At 41.4% G+C, this 16,715-nt stretch overlaps 2 protein-coding genes across 2 annotated transcripts in view; one reads left to right on the forward strand and one right to left on the reverse strand.

The window, feature by feature from the left end:
- Positions 1-196: 196 nt before the first annotated feature.
- Positions 197-16,715, reverse strand: part of LOC307018486 (FRAS1-related extracellular matrix protein 2-like) — a 56,282-nt gene continuing 39,763 nt past the window's right edge. Inside the window, exons 12-24 of the mRNA XM_079648725.1 lie at positions 15,933-16,063; positions 15,324-15,482; positions 14,192-14,495; positions 13,374-13,505; positions 12,667-12,998; positions 9,773-9,965; positions 9,544-9,669; positions 9,301-9,419; positions 9,032-9,166; positions 8,734-8,860; positions 4,309-4,496; positions 4,071-4,217; positions 197-3,592 (exon numbers count right to left, since the gene is read on the reverse strand). Of these exons, the coding sequence (XP_079504851.1) occupies positions 3,044-3,592; positions 4,071-4,217; positions 4,309-4,496; positions 8,734-8,860; positions 9,032-9,166; positions 9,301-9,419; positions 9,544-9,669; positions 9,773-9,965; positions 12,667-12,998; positions 13,374-13,505; positions 14,192-14,495; positions 15,324-15,482; positions 15,933-16,063 (2,642 nt within the window). The 3' untranslated portion in view covers positions 197-3,043. The remainder of the gene's footprint in view (positions 3,593-4,070; positions 4,218-4,308; positions 4,497-8,733; positions 8,861-9,031; positions 9,167-9,300; positions 9,420-9,543; positions 9,670-9,772; positions 9,966-12,666; positions 12,999-13,373; positions 13,506-14,191; positions 14,496-15,323; positions 15,483-15,932; positions 16,064-16,715) is intronic.
- LOC307018487 (piggyBac transposable element-derived protein 3-like) lies at positions 5,110-7,817 on the forward strand. Its single transcript, XM_079648726.1, has 2 exons — positions 5,110-6,649; positions 6,803-7,817. The coding sequence occupies exons 1-2, from the start codon at positions 5,596-5,598 to the stop codon at positions 7,531-7,533; spliced, it is 1,785 nt and encodes a 594-aa protein (XP_079504852.1). The 5' UTR covers positions 5,110-5,595; the 3' UTR covers positions 7,534-7,817.

Below are 16,715 nucleotides of genomic sequence, written 5' to 3' on the forward strand. Positions count from 1 at the left end.
GTGGTGCGTCATTTTCCGTCCCAACCAATCAGATTCTTCCCTCAAAACATTTCCATCACAAGGTCAATATGTGTTCATTAAAAACGGACATATTAATTTAACTTATTGACTGATTCATAAGAATTGACACTAGGCCTCTCTACATTTAATTGCTGCAACTGCGTTTTAATCACAAAATGACATACGTTACATTTGAAAGTGTTAATAAACAACAAGCACCTTGTCCACACACCGACCGCATACAGCTTTCAATTTGCAAATTAAATGTTAAAATTATTCCTGAACATGATCATACATTTCTCCTATCAAAGACATGGTTTAAGCACTTTCAGTGAGAAATACACATCTATGGGTAGAGAAATATCCTCACTTTTGCATTACATTTGCCTATGAATATATAAAAAAAATTGTTTCATTAGTGATATAAGCTAGAAACAGGGCTGTTGTTATGCAGAAGGTTAGGTCTCAAGAAAATGAGGGCAAGTTGCAAATAACTGCTAATTTCCCATGTCTATAACATTAAAATGTAAAAATGGCTTTCTTTGATAATAGTCAAAGTATATTTTCTACTATTCAAAGCTTGAATGATGCCTGCCTTGGTCTATTTATTATTCATTTGTCCAATAATGTACGTGGCTACAACATGACATTTAAATGTTTTTGTTTTCCATTATCAAGTCAAGTTTTTAGGTCTATGCCCAGGGGCGGACTGGGACTGAAAATCAGCCCTGGCTATGCCTCGTTTTTTTGTCAGATTCAAATCTCAAATCTCAAAGTTCTATCTAAATACTAAGTAAATCAACAACAACCAGTAAGCAACCATATTTATTCTTAAATACATATACATAAAAACCCATTCATAAAAAGACACAAACTGAATATCAAGTTTGATTGTTTGTGCTAAAATGGTCATATACATGGTGATAACTGGCTGTGGATACACTACATTGCATAGCTTGGATTGGCATGTGAGGGATGTGACTGAAAAAGTGCATTTGATTTCAGATGTGGTGCTATTTCCAAAATTATCAGAGCGGGAAAATCACAGCTGGGTTTCAGCAGATTATTACTTGCATGAACCATCACATCCCACTGCTGATTCACATTTCAGCAGATTTACAGCTCATGTTCTTCACATCAGCTAGCCCTGATACATATTGGAAATAATGAAACAATGATGACTGACAACACCATAATAAGACACATATTTAGGAACACTGATCTCAGCATGTTGTACAGTTTATCCATAGCAGAGTAAGACACAGGTTTAACAACATGTAAACAAGAAATTTCACCAGTGGTATCAACAAATAACGAGACAGCAGATTATATAAATGTCTCTAATGTAATATTATTCATGGTGACATAACATTTTGTAAACTGCTATTATTTTTGCATCCTTTGTTCGAAAACATGACTCAGAACACTGAAATCCCACACAGCACTAGTGAAAACAAAGCTTACAGGAACATAGTGAGAATGGAATAGGGGTGAAACCATTGAATATGTATGAAGTATTTGCATGTTCACAGCACCACACTTATTAGCAGTGTATCACAGAAGTGGAAAGTGGCTCTGTAGAGATTCTCTTCAGTCAACAGTAATAAATTGTGTAACTACACATGGTCCATTGTCTTCAAAAGAAATTACTCCTGAGATGAATGCCTTTATACACATAATCTAACCAGTGTCATCATTATGCCCCAACTACTTTGAATAAATATGATAATATCATAGAAAAAGAGTGGAGCAACATCACTGCAAGGGTGAATTGCAGTAAACAGTGTGGTAACAGAAACAGTGATTAACTGTAAACAGGTAATTAAGTAAAAGAAAGTGGAAACAACCCAACTCAGCAGCAATAAAAAATCCCAATACAATTAACATTCCTCATCATATGGCTAGCAAAACAAAAAACTGTGAATTCATAAAATGGTACGCTGGTTAATAAACATAAATTCTGACAGCAGTGGTAATTATTACTTGAAGACCTGCTAAGATATTTTTGCAGGTTTAGGTTACAAAGAAGAAACAGGGGGTGGCATCTTGTGCGTATGTTTTTATTACAAATTTTGTTTTCCAGAATCAGGCAAACATTTAAGCTAAAATTGCATGTCGAAAAGTACAGTTTACCCCATTTAAGATTTACTATCAATATGTTTGACTTTTAATCCTCAATATTTGTAGAAAAGTATCCTCTGGGAGTTGATACACTTTTAAGAATTTTGGGAACAGTAAGTGAGATTACAATCTTGGAACCCATCTCCACTTGGAACTATCTCTCGGACAACCCTAAGCATTCATATTTTTTATGATGATTAAAACGAATGTAGTGTAAACACAGAACTTTGCATCCGTAACACATTTGTTAAGATACTAAAGAAGTATGAATATGCTGCACAATGTGCGCAAAAATCAGATGTACCCTTTTCCAAGCTGAAGAAAAGATGGTATTTTTACCATTTATACTTTGGTAGACAGACAGAAGTACCAGGGCTCACACACTTCAGTAAAGATTTGACTGACTCAGGGACAGGTCAATAAGATCTGAGGCTGAATCTGTTCTTTTTGAGACTATTCCTTCCAGTATGAACATTGACATCATCTAGTCCCCTTTACCCGAGGTAAACCTGCAGCACTAAATCTCTGACTTGGCCTGTGTGACACTAGCTTTATGAGAAAGTGCTCTTGGTGACTGAGAGTGTCCTGAAGGAATAAAGCTGCTTCAGGCCCTTAAACACCATAAAGCCAGTGAGTGAGAAAGGACATACCAAGCTACTAGCAGGACAAGTTTGAATGTTAAGTGAAGAGACCGTGTAGGTCTGTCTTCTGTGCCGTTTTCTGTTGCAGTGATCAACATACATAATGGACCCTATACTGTAGAAATCCCCACACTTACAGGAACACACACCCGAATCTGCATAATGATCTATTTCAGATTTTTGGTGTTAAGAAAGTAATTATATACCAGTTTTTAAAAAAAAATCCCAAATTGTATAAAAGCCCTCACATCCATTTGTCCATCTGTCCATCTATCCATTGCTCAGACCTCCGAGCTGTTGTGGCAGTCTTGCATCCTCACCACCAACATGGGCTCTGTACTGACGGAGCCTTTCACCACCTCCTGTACCTCCTCCCTCCATCCTTCCTTCCCATCTTTCTGTCTGGATCTCAGCACCAGTACGATGGTGACAATAATCAGGATGGTCAGCAGCAGCCCCACCAGCACCCCCACCACAGTCACCACTCCCTCCTCTTCATACTGTGCGTTCAGCTCACTGGGTTCCAGCCCGTTGGTAAACAGCTCATTCGACCCCACCGCCCGCCGCTTGTTGCGATCCAAATCGATGTGCATGATATTAGTACCGCGGTTATTATCTGCTCCAATATCCTCAGTGATCTCTGGGACTTCATCGCCAGCCGATCTCCTGGCGCGATGACTTTTGCCATTAGATGGGGTCAAGGCAAGATCTTTGCTCGTGGAAGCCAAGGAATGGTACTCCAGGCTGCGCTTTCCAATGCCTCTGTGAGCATTCTCTTTGGAGCGGACGGTGTAAATTGTGTGAATGAACCACTCACGGCCTGCAGCAACCTGAGAAAAAAACCCAACATATGCACATCTCAGAATAATGTTCAATTTACAAAATTAGCCAATAGAATTGGTTTAGAGTCCATAACGAGCACATCTTGCAAAAATAATGATATACATACATTTTTGTATAGATGGGACCTGCCGTTGCCTAATTGATTCATTAGACTTTCTGGCAAAAGTCTACTTTAACAGCCTTCAATTAATTACATGTATTTATGATTAAAATTACAAAAACATTGGGGATTAAATCCTCAAAAAAGCCTATTTCCATTGTGGGCGACACAATACAACATTTATCCATAGCTCAAGTCACAGTAAAATATAAACTAGTTTAAAAACAAAAGTGGAGTAGTAAAGCCTACTTTTCTTTCCTTCATATGGCTTCAACGCTCTCTGGCTATGCAACTGTATCACAGAATGACACATGTTTATGTAAAAAATAAGTCATTGGCCATGAGAAACAGAAGCTGAAGAATACCTGGAACATGGCTGTAGAGTCCACCCTAAAGCCATCAGACCCGGGCTGTCTGACAAGGGACATGGCTGACGGATCATCCACTGCCAGCACAGCATTAAAACTGACGTCACCAAACACACGTGCCTGAGTCTCTGGCTGTGCTTTGTCCTGTTGAGGTGTGGTGAAAGAAAGTATAACATGTTTTTCCTTTGTTAACTTTAAAATACAAGTAAGTACAAGTAAAACTGAATGTACTCACAATAATCTTGAATCTGTAGAGCAATGAAGGGGAGTCAGCCAGGCAGCCGAATTCAAACTTGGTGGGGTTGTACTTTGGCACATATCCATCCGCACCAGTGCAGAGGAACACCTTCTCTATGCTACAGAAGAAAGAGTCCCCCAGGTTCTGCACAGGGTCCACCATCACACGGCCATAGACCGTATCACCTGACATAAAGAAAGAACACATTAATCCTAAAGCTACACCCAGTTGTTATTATGAATCAAGACAGGAGGACAGACTGTTCAATGGAGGTAAATGGAAATGTATTTTAAGGTCTGTTGTGTTTTTTTTGTATGTTTAACTGATTAACTACAAATCCATGTAAATCACTGTCTCCATATCCGCAGCATGCCATTGCTTTTAAATGTATTTTCTGTTTTCTAATTTAAAAAATGCACAATTTTCAGCATATCGTCTTCATGAAGTAAACCTTGCAAATTGGTTCTCTTCCAGTATTACATTGAGATTGAAATGCTCTTAAGCTCAAATATCTAATGTCAGTTTTTTCAAATACCACATAACAATTTAAATTAACCCATAAGAACCTGAGGTGACGCGCATGTCACACACAATTTTAGGGTGTAGCAGGGGTGTCACTTCAAGTATACCCTTAATTTCAACTCATATAGTCCTGAAGCGACACCCAAATCACATTTCTGAAAGGTCATGTGACCATTGGGATGACCTCATGTTCAATTAGCAGCCATCTTTCCTGACTGTTTTCTCCACAAGCTAACTTCAGTCTGCCAGCTAATTTGCATCTCTGCCCATCCTGAGGATAAAAGGTAAGATCCATCAAATCCTATGGTTGAAATATTGGATAACATGTTGTTTGTCGAATATAAATCATTGTTTAGACTTTTTATTTTTTATTCTGTGGTAAAAGAGCAAGTAAATATGTGTGTGACATAGACGTCACTGCAGGCATTTAGACTAAACTGGTAAAAAAAATAAGTGTTGTGACCTATATGTCACAATTAGAAAACTTGTCATTATCTGATCAGTTTACTTAATTCAATTATACTCAGTAATATATTGTTATTATATTATATATATATAGCTAGCTATAACTAGTAATAACTAGTTACTTATACTACTATCTAGCTAGCTACCTACAACATGGCAGGTTTAGGACTAACGTCATGTGGCACTTTACCTCACAGCTGGAAATGATAATTACCGTGCTGTAGGGTAAAGTGCTACCAACGTTACATGATGACATCAGCTGAAAGTCATGATTATTTTCCATATTTTCTTCTCTAGATGAACAGGAAAAATAGGTGGGATGGAGACAAGGACATCCAGAAGATCCTGGAAATAATCCTGGATGGAAACGAAAGTGAGGTGGAGGGATTAGGTGGTGAGGATGAAGATGAGGATGAATTTGATGATCCTGTCTTAGATCCTGATTATCAGGAGGAGCCATATGAGTCGGAAAGCGACATAGGGGAAGAGGAACCACCTCAACCAGAGGGAGAAGAACCTCCTAATGAAGAACCTCCGACTGCAGCATCCCACCGTTCTACTGGCCAAGAAAGATTCTTATGGCGAAAAAAAGCTTTTGAAACACCAGACCACACCTTCAAAGGAGAGAGGGTCCAACCTCCAGATGAGCTCCCCACTCCCCTGCAGTACTTCAGGAGGTTCATTACAGATGAGATGCTTGTGGCAATGATGGAGCAAACCAACCTCTACAGCGTTCAAACCTCTGCCACCCACAAGAACGTGCAGACCACAGTAAAGGAGCTGGAAATCCTAATCGGCATGTACCTGCGCATGGGACTTTGCCAGCTTCCAGGAAACCGTGTCTACTGGGAAAACGACACAAGGATTGGCATGGTCGCTGACAACATGTCACGCGACCGTTTCCAGACCCTCCTCACATCTCTCCACTTCACCGACAACGAGGCTCCATCCAACAGGCAAAAAGGGGATAAGTGCTGGAAGATCCGTCCATGGCTTGACATGTTCCGCAAACAATGTCTCCAGATCACCCCGATGGAGCACAACTCCATCGATGAACAGATGGTCTCGTTCAGAGGAACGCGCTGCCCCATCAGGCAATATGTGAAGGGCAAACCCCACCCCTGGGGATTCAAGATCTGGGCCCGTTGCTCATCCGACGGAATCCTATGTGATTTCCAGGTCTATGAAGGTGGCACTGGGAAAAGAACCACACTTGGAATGGGAGGAGATGTGGTCGTCAAGTTGTGTGAAACTCTTCCATCAGGCCAGAACTACAAAGTGTTCGCCGACAACCTCTTCTCTTCAGCCGCACTGGTGCGAGAGCTTCGTCAGCGGCAGATCTTCTACACAGGTAACACACACACACACACACATACATACACGCACACACACACAAACACACACACACACACACACACACACAGGTAATAACAACATACCTATGGTCTCATTCTCCTTTGTTTCTAGTTTTGACTCATCTTGTCTTATTCTTTATGTATTACAGGAACAGTCCGCAGCAATCGCCTGGCTGGATGTCAGCTTGAGGATGACAAGAGTCTTGCCAAGAGAGGCAGAGGATCTTTCGATTGCCGGGTGGAGAAAGAGGGGTCCATGGCCATAGTAAAGTGGTATGACAACAGACCTGTCACCTTGATCTCCTCTCAAACAGCAGTGGAACCACAAGACAAAGCTAGGCGCTGGAGCAAACCCCAGAAGGCATTCCTTGACGTCATCCGGCCCAATGTCGTCAAAGAGTACAACACCTTCATGGGGGGGGTGGATCTCATGGATAGATGCCTTCTCCGGTACAAATACCACATGAGATCACGGAGATGGTACATCTACCTCTTCTGGCACACCATCATGGTAGCCCTGGTCAACGCGTGGCTGATCTACAAGAACGACTGCAAGCTGATCGGTGAGAGAGCACTGAATCTAAGAAGATTCCAGGCAGAGGTGGCAACTTGCCTCATCCTCATCCAGGCAAGAAGGGGGCGCCCATCACTTGACATGAACACTCCATCTCCTTCAGCACCTCCCACGAGAAAGAGAGTCCGTGTTGGAGTTCCTGATGATGTCCGTAAGGACCACTTTGGACACTGGCCCGTGAAATCTACCAAGCGTGGCCGCTGCACAGTCTGCAAAACAAATGCAACCACCACCCTGTGTGAGAAATGCGACGTGCGTCTCTGCTTCACAGAAGAGAGAAACTGCTTCAAAGGCTACCATTTCTAAACAGCCAGCAGTAGGCTTGGAAACGATAGTGTAGGATGACTGGGAGGAGAAGAGGAACGGGAAGTTGTTGAGATTTAGGTGTTGTGGAATTAAAAATATTCCTGGTGATTATTGACACTCTGTTTCACGTGTTCCAAATGGTTCCAAATCTACCAGGCAACATGTTTTCTATTGTTCAGATTGTACTTTTCCTGCTGTTGATCTGAAATAATTTCTAGCCGGACATTGTTTTTTTTATTATTCAAGTGGCATTGGATGTTGATAAAAATAAAAAGTCAGCTACATTCTCAGTCTGATTAATTTTAGACAAATGAAGATTGACATTGACCTAACAGACAAAGATCCACCTCTCACCTGGTCCAGTTTGAAATGTCAGACACCTGGTGTGAAAAATGAATGAATGGCACTTGTTCTACACTAGTAATACATGGCATATTACATATAATAGATATAATACATATTGTATTGTCTCTTGAGGACAGTGTGGGACATGGACATGGTCTTTGAATAGAGTGCAATTGCGTTATCAACACAGGTGAGTCAGGTGAGCACTAATGATCAGTCCCTTGCTGCAGGTGTGGTGCTCTGGCGACAACACTTGACCTTTATTTGATGATAACTCCTTCTGGGAAGGTCTTATGGACCTTGGGGAATGGACTTGATATAATTGTTCCTTGGGAAATGTAGATGTTAAAAAACATATGGCATGCCTAGGTGTAGAGATGTTTGGTGGGGGCACTTTTGGGGCCAATAATGGCATGCGGGCCCTTTTGGGGGCAATCGGAAAATGCAAATACTCCTTTCTCTCTCTGTGCTCTTTCTGAGATGGTTTGACCATGACTAAGTCATCTGAAATGGATTCCATTCCTTCTCAGCTTTCCAACCATACATAATATGCCTATGGTAACATCTTTGGAAGCTTCAGAGTTAATGGAATGTGCTCAGGAATGTCAGAAATGTCAGAAAACACTGTACATTTAATAATTTAATTTAACAATCAAATAAGACTGCAGTGACACTGATGTCACTTTTCAGATCTCTGTCATCTGGTGGTGGAATTTAGATTTTTTTTTTAGACATGTGTTCTATGTGCTCTATTCAACCTGTGTTATGCTCCCACTAATTTTTATTGAGCCAGAAATTGGTCCAGGTTCTTATGGGTTAAACAAAATAGAAACGATTTTTTGAGAAGGAACTTACCCTCAGAAAAGGCTACGTCAGTCTCTTGAGCAAAGCCCATGGAGCCATCAGAGAGCCACAAGCTCCTCTTGGACAGCAGGAACATCTGAGTGTTCAGGCTGAACTCCACTGCAACTGGATCGCTTACCTAAGGAGGGATGCAAAAAGAGGTATAGGATCAATCAATTTAATTTGTACCATGGACTCATATAAGCAAGGATAACAAAGGAAGCAAGATAATCAGTGACAGACAGAGAAAGAAAATCATCCCAGGACAACATAATCACTTGTTAGTCTTAATTTTGAAAAGCTGCCTTACTTGTTGGAATCTGATGTCCAGATCGAAGGTAACAGGTTCTCTGGGACTGCAGACAGGTGGAAGAGTGTACTCCATATTCTGGGATGTTGTGCAGGGGATCAGCTTCACTGTGTAAGTCCCAGAGTAGTCTCTCACCTGTAAAGAGCAAGGAGGAAAGATACACAAGTGTGAGTCTGTATCTGTACGTCCAGCTGCTTGAGAGCACAGATTCATACAGCGGACGTTTCAGGTTGTGCACAAGCTAATTTCATCTGGTCATAGATACTCACCGCGAAGTCAGAGGTGAAGGTCCACTGTTGGACCGGCTGGTTGTAGGAAGGCTCACTCCTCACTAAGGTGAGGTTAAAGGTCAGGCCGGAGTGCTCCACACTCATTACCATGGAGGTGGCTTGGTAAGAAAGTTGAGAGGAGGAGAAGTTCATAATGGAGTACTTAATAACAATAAAAACAGGATGTGAATTCTTAAAATGCAAGTAATGAGTAAATTATAAGTGGACAGTAATTAATCTCACCTGCTCTTTGTATTCTGCCTTCAGAATGAGTGTGCACGAACAGACCCCTGAAACGAGCCTTGGTGCGGAAGTTTACCACCAAGCGTCCCTGCTCGTTGATGCGCATGCTTGTTGGATACAACGCACCTGACAAGAAGACAAAAAACACCAGATTAAAAGAAAAACTTTTGTTTTTGTGAATGATAGGCAAGAAGCACAAGGAGACATTCTCGCAGTCTTGAGAGCTTACCCTGTAGCTCGGCCTGCGGGGGGCTTCCGATGCCATCTTTCCAGAGGATGGCTGTGTCGTAAACGAAAGTGAGACGAAGCTCTGACTGCAGGTCGAAGTGCTGCCAGCCGCCCGTTCCCACCGGAGAGTGGAACACGTAGGACACATAGAGAGGCACGCGGAGGGTCACGTAGGACTGGACAAGATTCAGCACCTGTGAGGATGTTTTCAATCGTGATGAGTGAAAAACTGTTCTTATTATAATGATTGAAGTTATAAACAAGAAATCGTCAGTATTTGTGTCAAGTATTGTAATATCTTTTTGGAATAAGGGGTGATTGTAGGTGGATAAAGTATAATAGATGCTGAGAAGATGTAAAAGATGAACACATTATTCTCCTCCACGAGGTGCTTGAACTCTTTCACTCCTACTCAGTGTTTTCAAAGAGTCTTCTGTATTGTACACAACCAACCAGAGTGGGCTGCAAAGTGGGCCTGTTGTTCTTTTCTATTTTCTTTGAATTCATTTACTTTGACAAGTCAGCCGGAAAAACTGTTCTCTCCAACATCTTATTCATTCATTTATTTCTCTAACATAAGGCCATGTTGAGATGTATTCTTAGATGTATTCCCAGGTCAGCCACTAGGTGTCTCTGCTCACCAAAATTATATAAACAATGTTGTGTGACTTAATTTGTTAAACTCAATTTTGACTTAAAGTGCAAAAGTTTCAATTTGCAAAGTCAATATACCAAAAAAATGCTGGCCAGGAAATTAATTGGAAAGAGAAACAGAGATGATTATTTGTCAGAAGATGTTTCCGGTACGCCTCAGATCAACCACTTTTCTTCACTTGAGTATATTATAATGAAACATCTTATCTCTAAAATAACATTATAATAAAATGTGCCCCTACATTAATAGTGTGGTGTAATTCCCTTGCAAACAGAGATAGTCTCCACCAAAGACCTAACCCAATCCATCACAATGTATTTCAGTAATTGGGGAATCATTGAAAATATCCGAATGAAGAAATGACTGCAAGCTGAGACAAAGTACCTCAGTTCAAGGATTTTACAAAGCCATACTTTCATAACATCCTCCTAAAATAAAGGTATATTGCAAGGATCAAATAAAGCCTATTTTCACAGTGAGGTTCAAAATGATGAGGGTATTTACAATTCCCTTCAAATTATCAAGCTATTTCCTTTTCTTCAAAATTCAACCTTTCAATTAGTGCATGTTCTTCTGAGGCAAAGAGAAAAACTCTGCAGTTATGGAGACCAAATACCAAATGTCTTTTTAATTTAGTTTGGTATATTTTCCGAGAGATAGCTGAATTATTTAACTATTAATTTTAATTGTGTTCAATTTAATTATAGCACACTGTTTGAGCTGCAAGGCTCTGACTTTTTCACCCACTCTGTTCGCACTTATTGGAAAAAAACTAACCGTAACCCTAGTGACAGTGTGACAGTGATCTCACTTAACGAAGTGGACTTGACTTGAGGTATTGTAGGATGACGGGTGTCATGTGCAACCGTGTGCAATCAGTTTTTATTGTGACTGGAGACAAGTCAATTAATTTCTTAGTTTTTCTCCATTTCCTTCTCTAACACACAACAAGCGGCCACACACTCAGCAGTCTGATCAACAACTAGAGCTCACAGTTCAAAGTCTTGAGGAACACAAAGGAGCAGCAGGACACAAGCTAGGGAGCAAAGGGTCTGTCTCCTAATCCACAATAACAACAAGAACCATGAGCATACAGCGGCTCTGTACAACACAAACATTGATTGCAACATCCTCTGCAATGATGCAACAACAGCTACTGGAAGTGTGTTGGCATGTCATTGACAGCCGGAACATAATGTAAAAAAAAAGCTGACATCTATATGGTTTTCAAGGGGCAACCTCTGGTTCTGAAAAGTGAAGCCAATGTGGAAGTGCCTTAAACTTGCATTCTTTCTAGAGACCAGCAGGGGGTGACTAATTGTATAGAAGTCTACGGGGGAATAACTGTCTATTCAAGTCTTCTGCACTCCAGCACATTGACACATTTGAAAATGAAGTACTATATAAAAGTAAAATAGATGATTAGGCATGTATATGCTTAAGGGTGGGGATAACATGTGTTTTCATTTTTACTTAGTGTTTTTTTTTTGGTTTATGAAAGATCATTTTTACATTTTAATCCTAGAATATGTCTAGTTCAGCATTCAGTTGCTCTACCCTGTTACATTGCTGCTAGCGCCAAAAAAAATCAAAATGGTGACCAAAATGCCAAACTCAAGCTTTAAAATTGTATTTCACACGCCAATGGGTGATGTTATGGTGGTTAAGACTGCTTCTTGTGTACAGTCTATGGGTGAGTTCAACTGTAATGCCACCATGCCAGTAGAAGAAGAACTGAGCAAAGCTGCCTGATGGGTGATTTATATTTCCCCTAACCTTGACAGGATGTAGGTGTTCTGAATATATCAAAGACTTCAAATAAAATCACTTCCCTTAATGCCTCTTATGATTTCACAGATTTCCTCTGAATCCATGTTGATACAGTAGCAGTAGTTATCATTATGGCAATGACAGTGGCCATACACTGTTTGAGTGTGTATTTTTCTGTGTGCATATGTTTTCATGCACACAATCACACGCTGCGGCCCAGAGCTGGCAAACACACACACACAAAAGCGTGCTGTGAATGGGACATAAAATGTAGGCAAACAGAAATGGTGCCATTCTGTGTGTGCGAGCCTTTCATTCGGCGGGCTGTAAATAGACTGAACATACAGAAAGAGACACACAGGTGGACACACACAGCGCAAAGGCTAACAGTCAAACAGATGTACATATAAACCCTAGATTGGAATGTATATGCTGTGGAGAAATGTACACAGAAACACACACACACACACCTGTCCATCAGTCCCTATGGTGCCTCCGCAGTCAGTGAGCAGCTCAGACATGTGGTAGTAACTGGTGAACTCCCAGAGACAGGCCTCCAGGTTGAGGTTCCTGTAGAAGCGCAATGTGCTGTTCCCCCGCAGAGAGTTGCTGAACTGATACGGCGCTGTGTCTCCGATGCTTTCGGGGCTGCGCGTAGAGGCGGTGATGAAGCTGTGACCGGTGGTGACCTCGTTGTAGTCCAGCAGGTTGGAGCAGCGATGGTTCCCGACCCGGGTCCCGTCTGGACTGAGAGTCAGTTCAAAGTTCATGAGAGAGCGAGTCGAGATCACCGGCAGCATTCCTGCAAGGAGAAAAATGTGATTCTGACAGTGTCCAACTATCTTTGATAACTGTACTGAGATAGAAATGTCCAAAAACCTAGCGGAAAGAAATAGTGGAGCCAAAAGTGATTAAAAGAAAAGCAGGGAAGCCAAGGAAAAAATATGAAGAAGAACACCTGGAAGAGACGTGGCAGAAGGAAACTGATTAAAAATCAAGGAGAGAATGTTAAGTGGAGGGTGAGCTGGAGGGGTGCTACAGCGGGGTTCGATACAACTCAGCAAGATCTACATTCTGGCTGTCACACTCCTGAGAATCCACGGACGGGAATTTTACACACACTGCATTACACTTCACTTAATCTGTGGCACGAGTCCCGCCTCCAGCTCCAACCTACCATCGATGTGAGGCATGGTGACAGTCACTTTGATGAGGTTGGGGTGTTTCGGGTCGTCTACTCCAGTGTAGCGTAGCTTGGCAGAGAAAGGCTCAGCGCCAACAGTCCCCATCTTGCGTGGTTGACACATACCTTAACAAGACAGAAGAGCGGAGAGAGATGTTCTGAACACAAGGACACACTTCAAAACCTTGGAGGAAACAAGAAAGACCAGCTGAGTGGCTTTGATTTGAGTAATGTTAACATTTTGGTAATGTCATATTCTGCTGAATAATCGTTTCTCAGTACTTGCCTGAACTATTTCTGAGTCTTTTTTTGTATTTCTTATAAAACATTGCCTGAGAGACTGTACCTGAACTTGTTGCAATCAGGATATGTATGTGATAAGGAGGGTTTTAATTTTCTTTACTTTAGAGGACATTTTTTATTTTTGACAGTTTAAGTTATAAAGCAACTACCTTTATTAATATATTAACATATTAAGATTTTTACATAGAGAATAAGTGATGATGACCAGACAATTGAACTTTCACATTAATGAATCAGTGATAATCCATTACAGTCACATTTAATAAAATAATACTCACAGGGAGCAATCTTTCATTTTAATATCATTAAGTGATTTAGCTTATAATACCATTTTCAATATTCAAAACAGTAGGTACTTTTCATTCAAAAGCACTATTGCATTCATGCTTGGAGTACAAAGCCCTTTTGGTTCTCTTTGTAACAAGGAGCCAAATCCCTGTCCAAGTCCCCTTCCAGAAAACTGGCATGCCAAGACACGGAGAGAGACAGACGGGTTGTTCTGTCCTCACCTTCCTCCTGGCTGACGGTGATGATGGGGCTGCTGAGCTCTAAACCCTCATCCCCATTAGAATTCACTGCTCTGGCAGCGCACTGGACCCTGGAGCCTGCCTGGAAGTACACTGAGTCCAATGTGATCATCTTGGAGGACGTGAAGAAGGTGTCGAAGTCCACCTCTCTCATGGGACTGGTGACACCATCAGGACCAGCTGGGGCGCTGATGAGCCAGCGGTAGCGGGTCAGGGTGTTGTTGATGTGCTCGCTGACACAGATAGAGCCGGTTTTGTCATAGTCGGGGTATTTTGTATTGCAAGCCTGAAGGATGGATATGGAGTAAAAGCAGGAGTGGGCGGGCAGAGAGGGACAGCAAAGAGATGGGAGATTCATCAGATGCCAGAGGACAGAAGGAGAACGAGGTGCAGAAAACAAACAAAATACAACTCTTGGCAAGGTGTATGTTAGCTCTTAAAATTGTATTTGAGATCATACAAATATGGAAATAAAGGGAGAATCTCTGAAGTGTTTGCCTAGATATACTTTTAAACATGTTGCCCCTGATGAGGCACTCAACCCTTCAGTTTTTACAAGACCGCTTCTGCTTCATCTGTCTTCCAGCAGGAAACAAAAATACACACACACACACACACACACACACACACACACACACACACACACACACACACACACACACACACACACACACACACACACACACACACACACACACACACACACACACACACACACACACACACACACACACACACACACACACACAGTAGTCGTCTGAGAAGCAAATTACTTAACACATCACGTAAATCCATTGGAGTGTCTCACTGACCCCATGTTCTAAAGTGGAAGTTATTCTCCTGTGTGTGAAAACACGAAGACTGTGGCCTACTAAACTGTGTAATGTGTCTTTTAAGGACGGACTGGCGAACTCCAGAAGGACAGCTTAACTTTAGCAGAAGAAAAGTAAGTACGGGTCCTAAGGGATAAAAATATGCCTTCCTCTCTCAGAGGATGTGGGTCTTAGTAAGGTCCTGGTAAATCATTCATTCTTTCCCTTTCCCAGGCGTTGCTAAAGTTTTCTGTTTTTTGTAGAACATGGAATAAAATGCAATACATTTCAATTTGACTCACCGTGACACAGATGACTGGATAGCCGGCTGGGGGATGGAGGTTGTCTGGTGTCCTGGCAACGTCGTCGTAGTGTAGCAAGGACACCACGTTAGGCAGGGAGGGGAAGGTGACATCAGCCATGCTGTTGGTCTCCTCGATGTAAACTATCACTTTAGTTACCTGTCGCGGAGTAAAGATGTGTAAGTCTACTGGGAACTACTGACAAAGTGCTATTTGGCAATCAAGACACAATGAGCTACTATCAATGACATGATTAAAGTCATCACAGAGCTGGATGTGTTACAATGTCACTCTCTGGCTGCTTCTCTTTTATCTTTTCTCTCATTCCTCTCACTCTGTTTTCTTCTTGGATATCATCTATTATTTATTGTGAAATGTTTTCATTCTACTCTTTGCTGCAACTGCAGTAAAGTGCTCCTTTTGTCTGGGCGAGTACACCCAAAAGAGATCCCTGGTCTCAGTGGGACTGACCTGGATAAGGATGGGTCAAATCAGAAGGAAATAAACAAGTTGTTCCAGCTTTCTTACTTTCTCGTCAAGCTTAAATTGCTAAACCGTCAGTGTCAGGGTTTTGTTTGATTTGATGTGTGATGGTTAGGCATTTGTTACCTGAGTTTCAGCCACCATGTTTTCATCAGGCTTCAGGTGGAGAGTAAAGGCTTCCCTCATCTCTCGGACGCCATCAAACAACACCTCCACCTCCACCACATGTTCCTTATCCCCTTGGTTAAACTCAATTTCTGGGCAATCACAAACAAACATAAGCATTAGGGAAAGCAATTTCAAACAGATCAGAAGTAGAACAAGTGTAATGCATCAATGGTCCTGGTACCTTGAGTAATTACTGTTTTGTGAAATATTCAGTGGTGACAAAACATTCAGGTAACATCAAGGCCGGGTTTCTCTTGTGAATTATATATTTTAAAAAAAATAATTCAACAACCCAATCCATGTTTTGTCACTTCAGTGAATGCTTAAGTAAAATGCTGTGCAGGATTTATTTGCATAGTGCCAAAGGTGTTTCATCTTCTATTGAGGTTAGTAATAGAGCTTTGCATTTCAAATGTGCTGCACTGAGACAATATTGTGCCAAATGAGAAATACCACACCGTATGATTCAAAACTGCTGGGAAAATTTGAACAGTGGGTAGGCAACTATGATTTGAATAGACTGAATATATTCATATAAATATTTCAAACCTTGATTAGGCTGAAAAAGGTTCACTGCACTAAAAGCTGAATGGACGGAGAGAAAGATTTCACCCTGCTGACAAAGCACGAGGTAAACTGAAATAAAAAAATAAAAAATGACATGACCCTCCACTGGACTATTGCAGAGATTACCTTTGCCCACTTGGGATGAAATTAAAAACCAATGACCCTCGCCAAAAT

Source organism: Notothenia rossii (genome assembly GCF_949606895.1).
Source record: "Notothenia rossii genome assembly, chromosome: 9".
In the NCBI taxonomy this organism is placed as follows: Eukaryota; Metazoa; Chordata; class Actinopteri; order Perciformes; family Nototheniidae; genus Notothenia; species Notothenia rossii.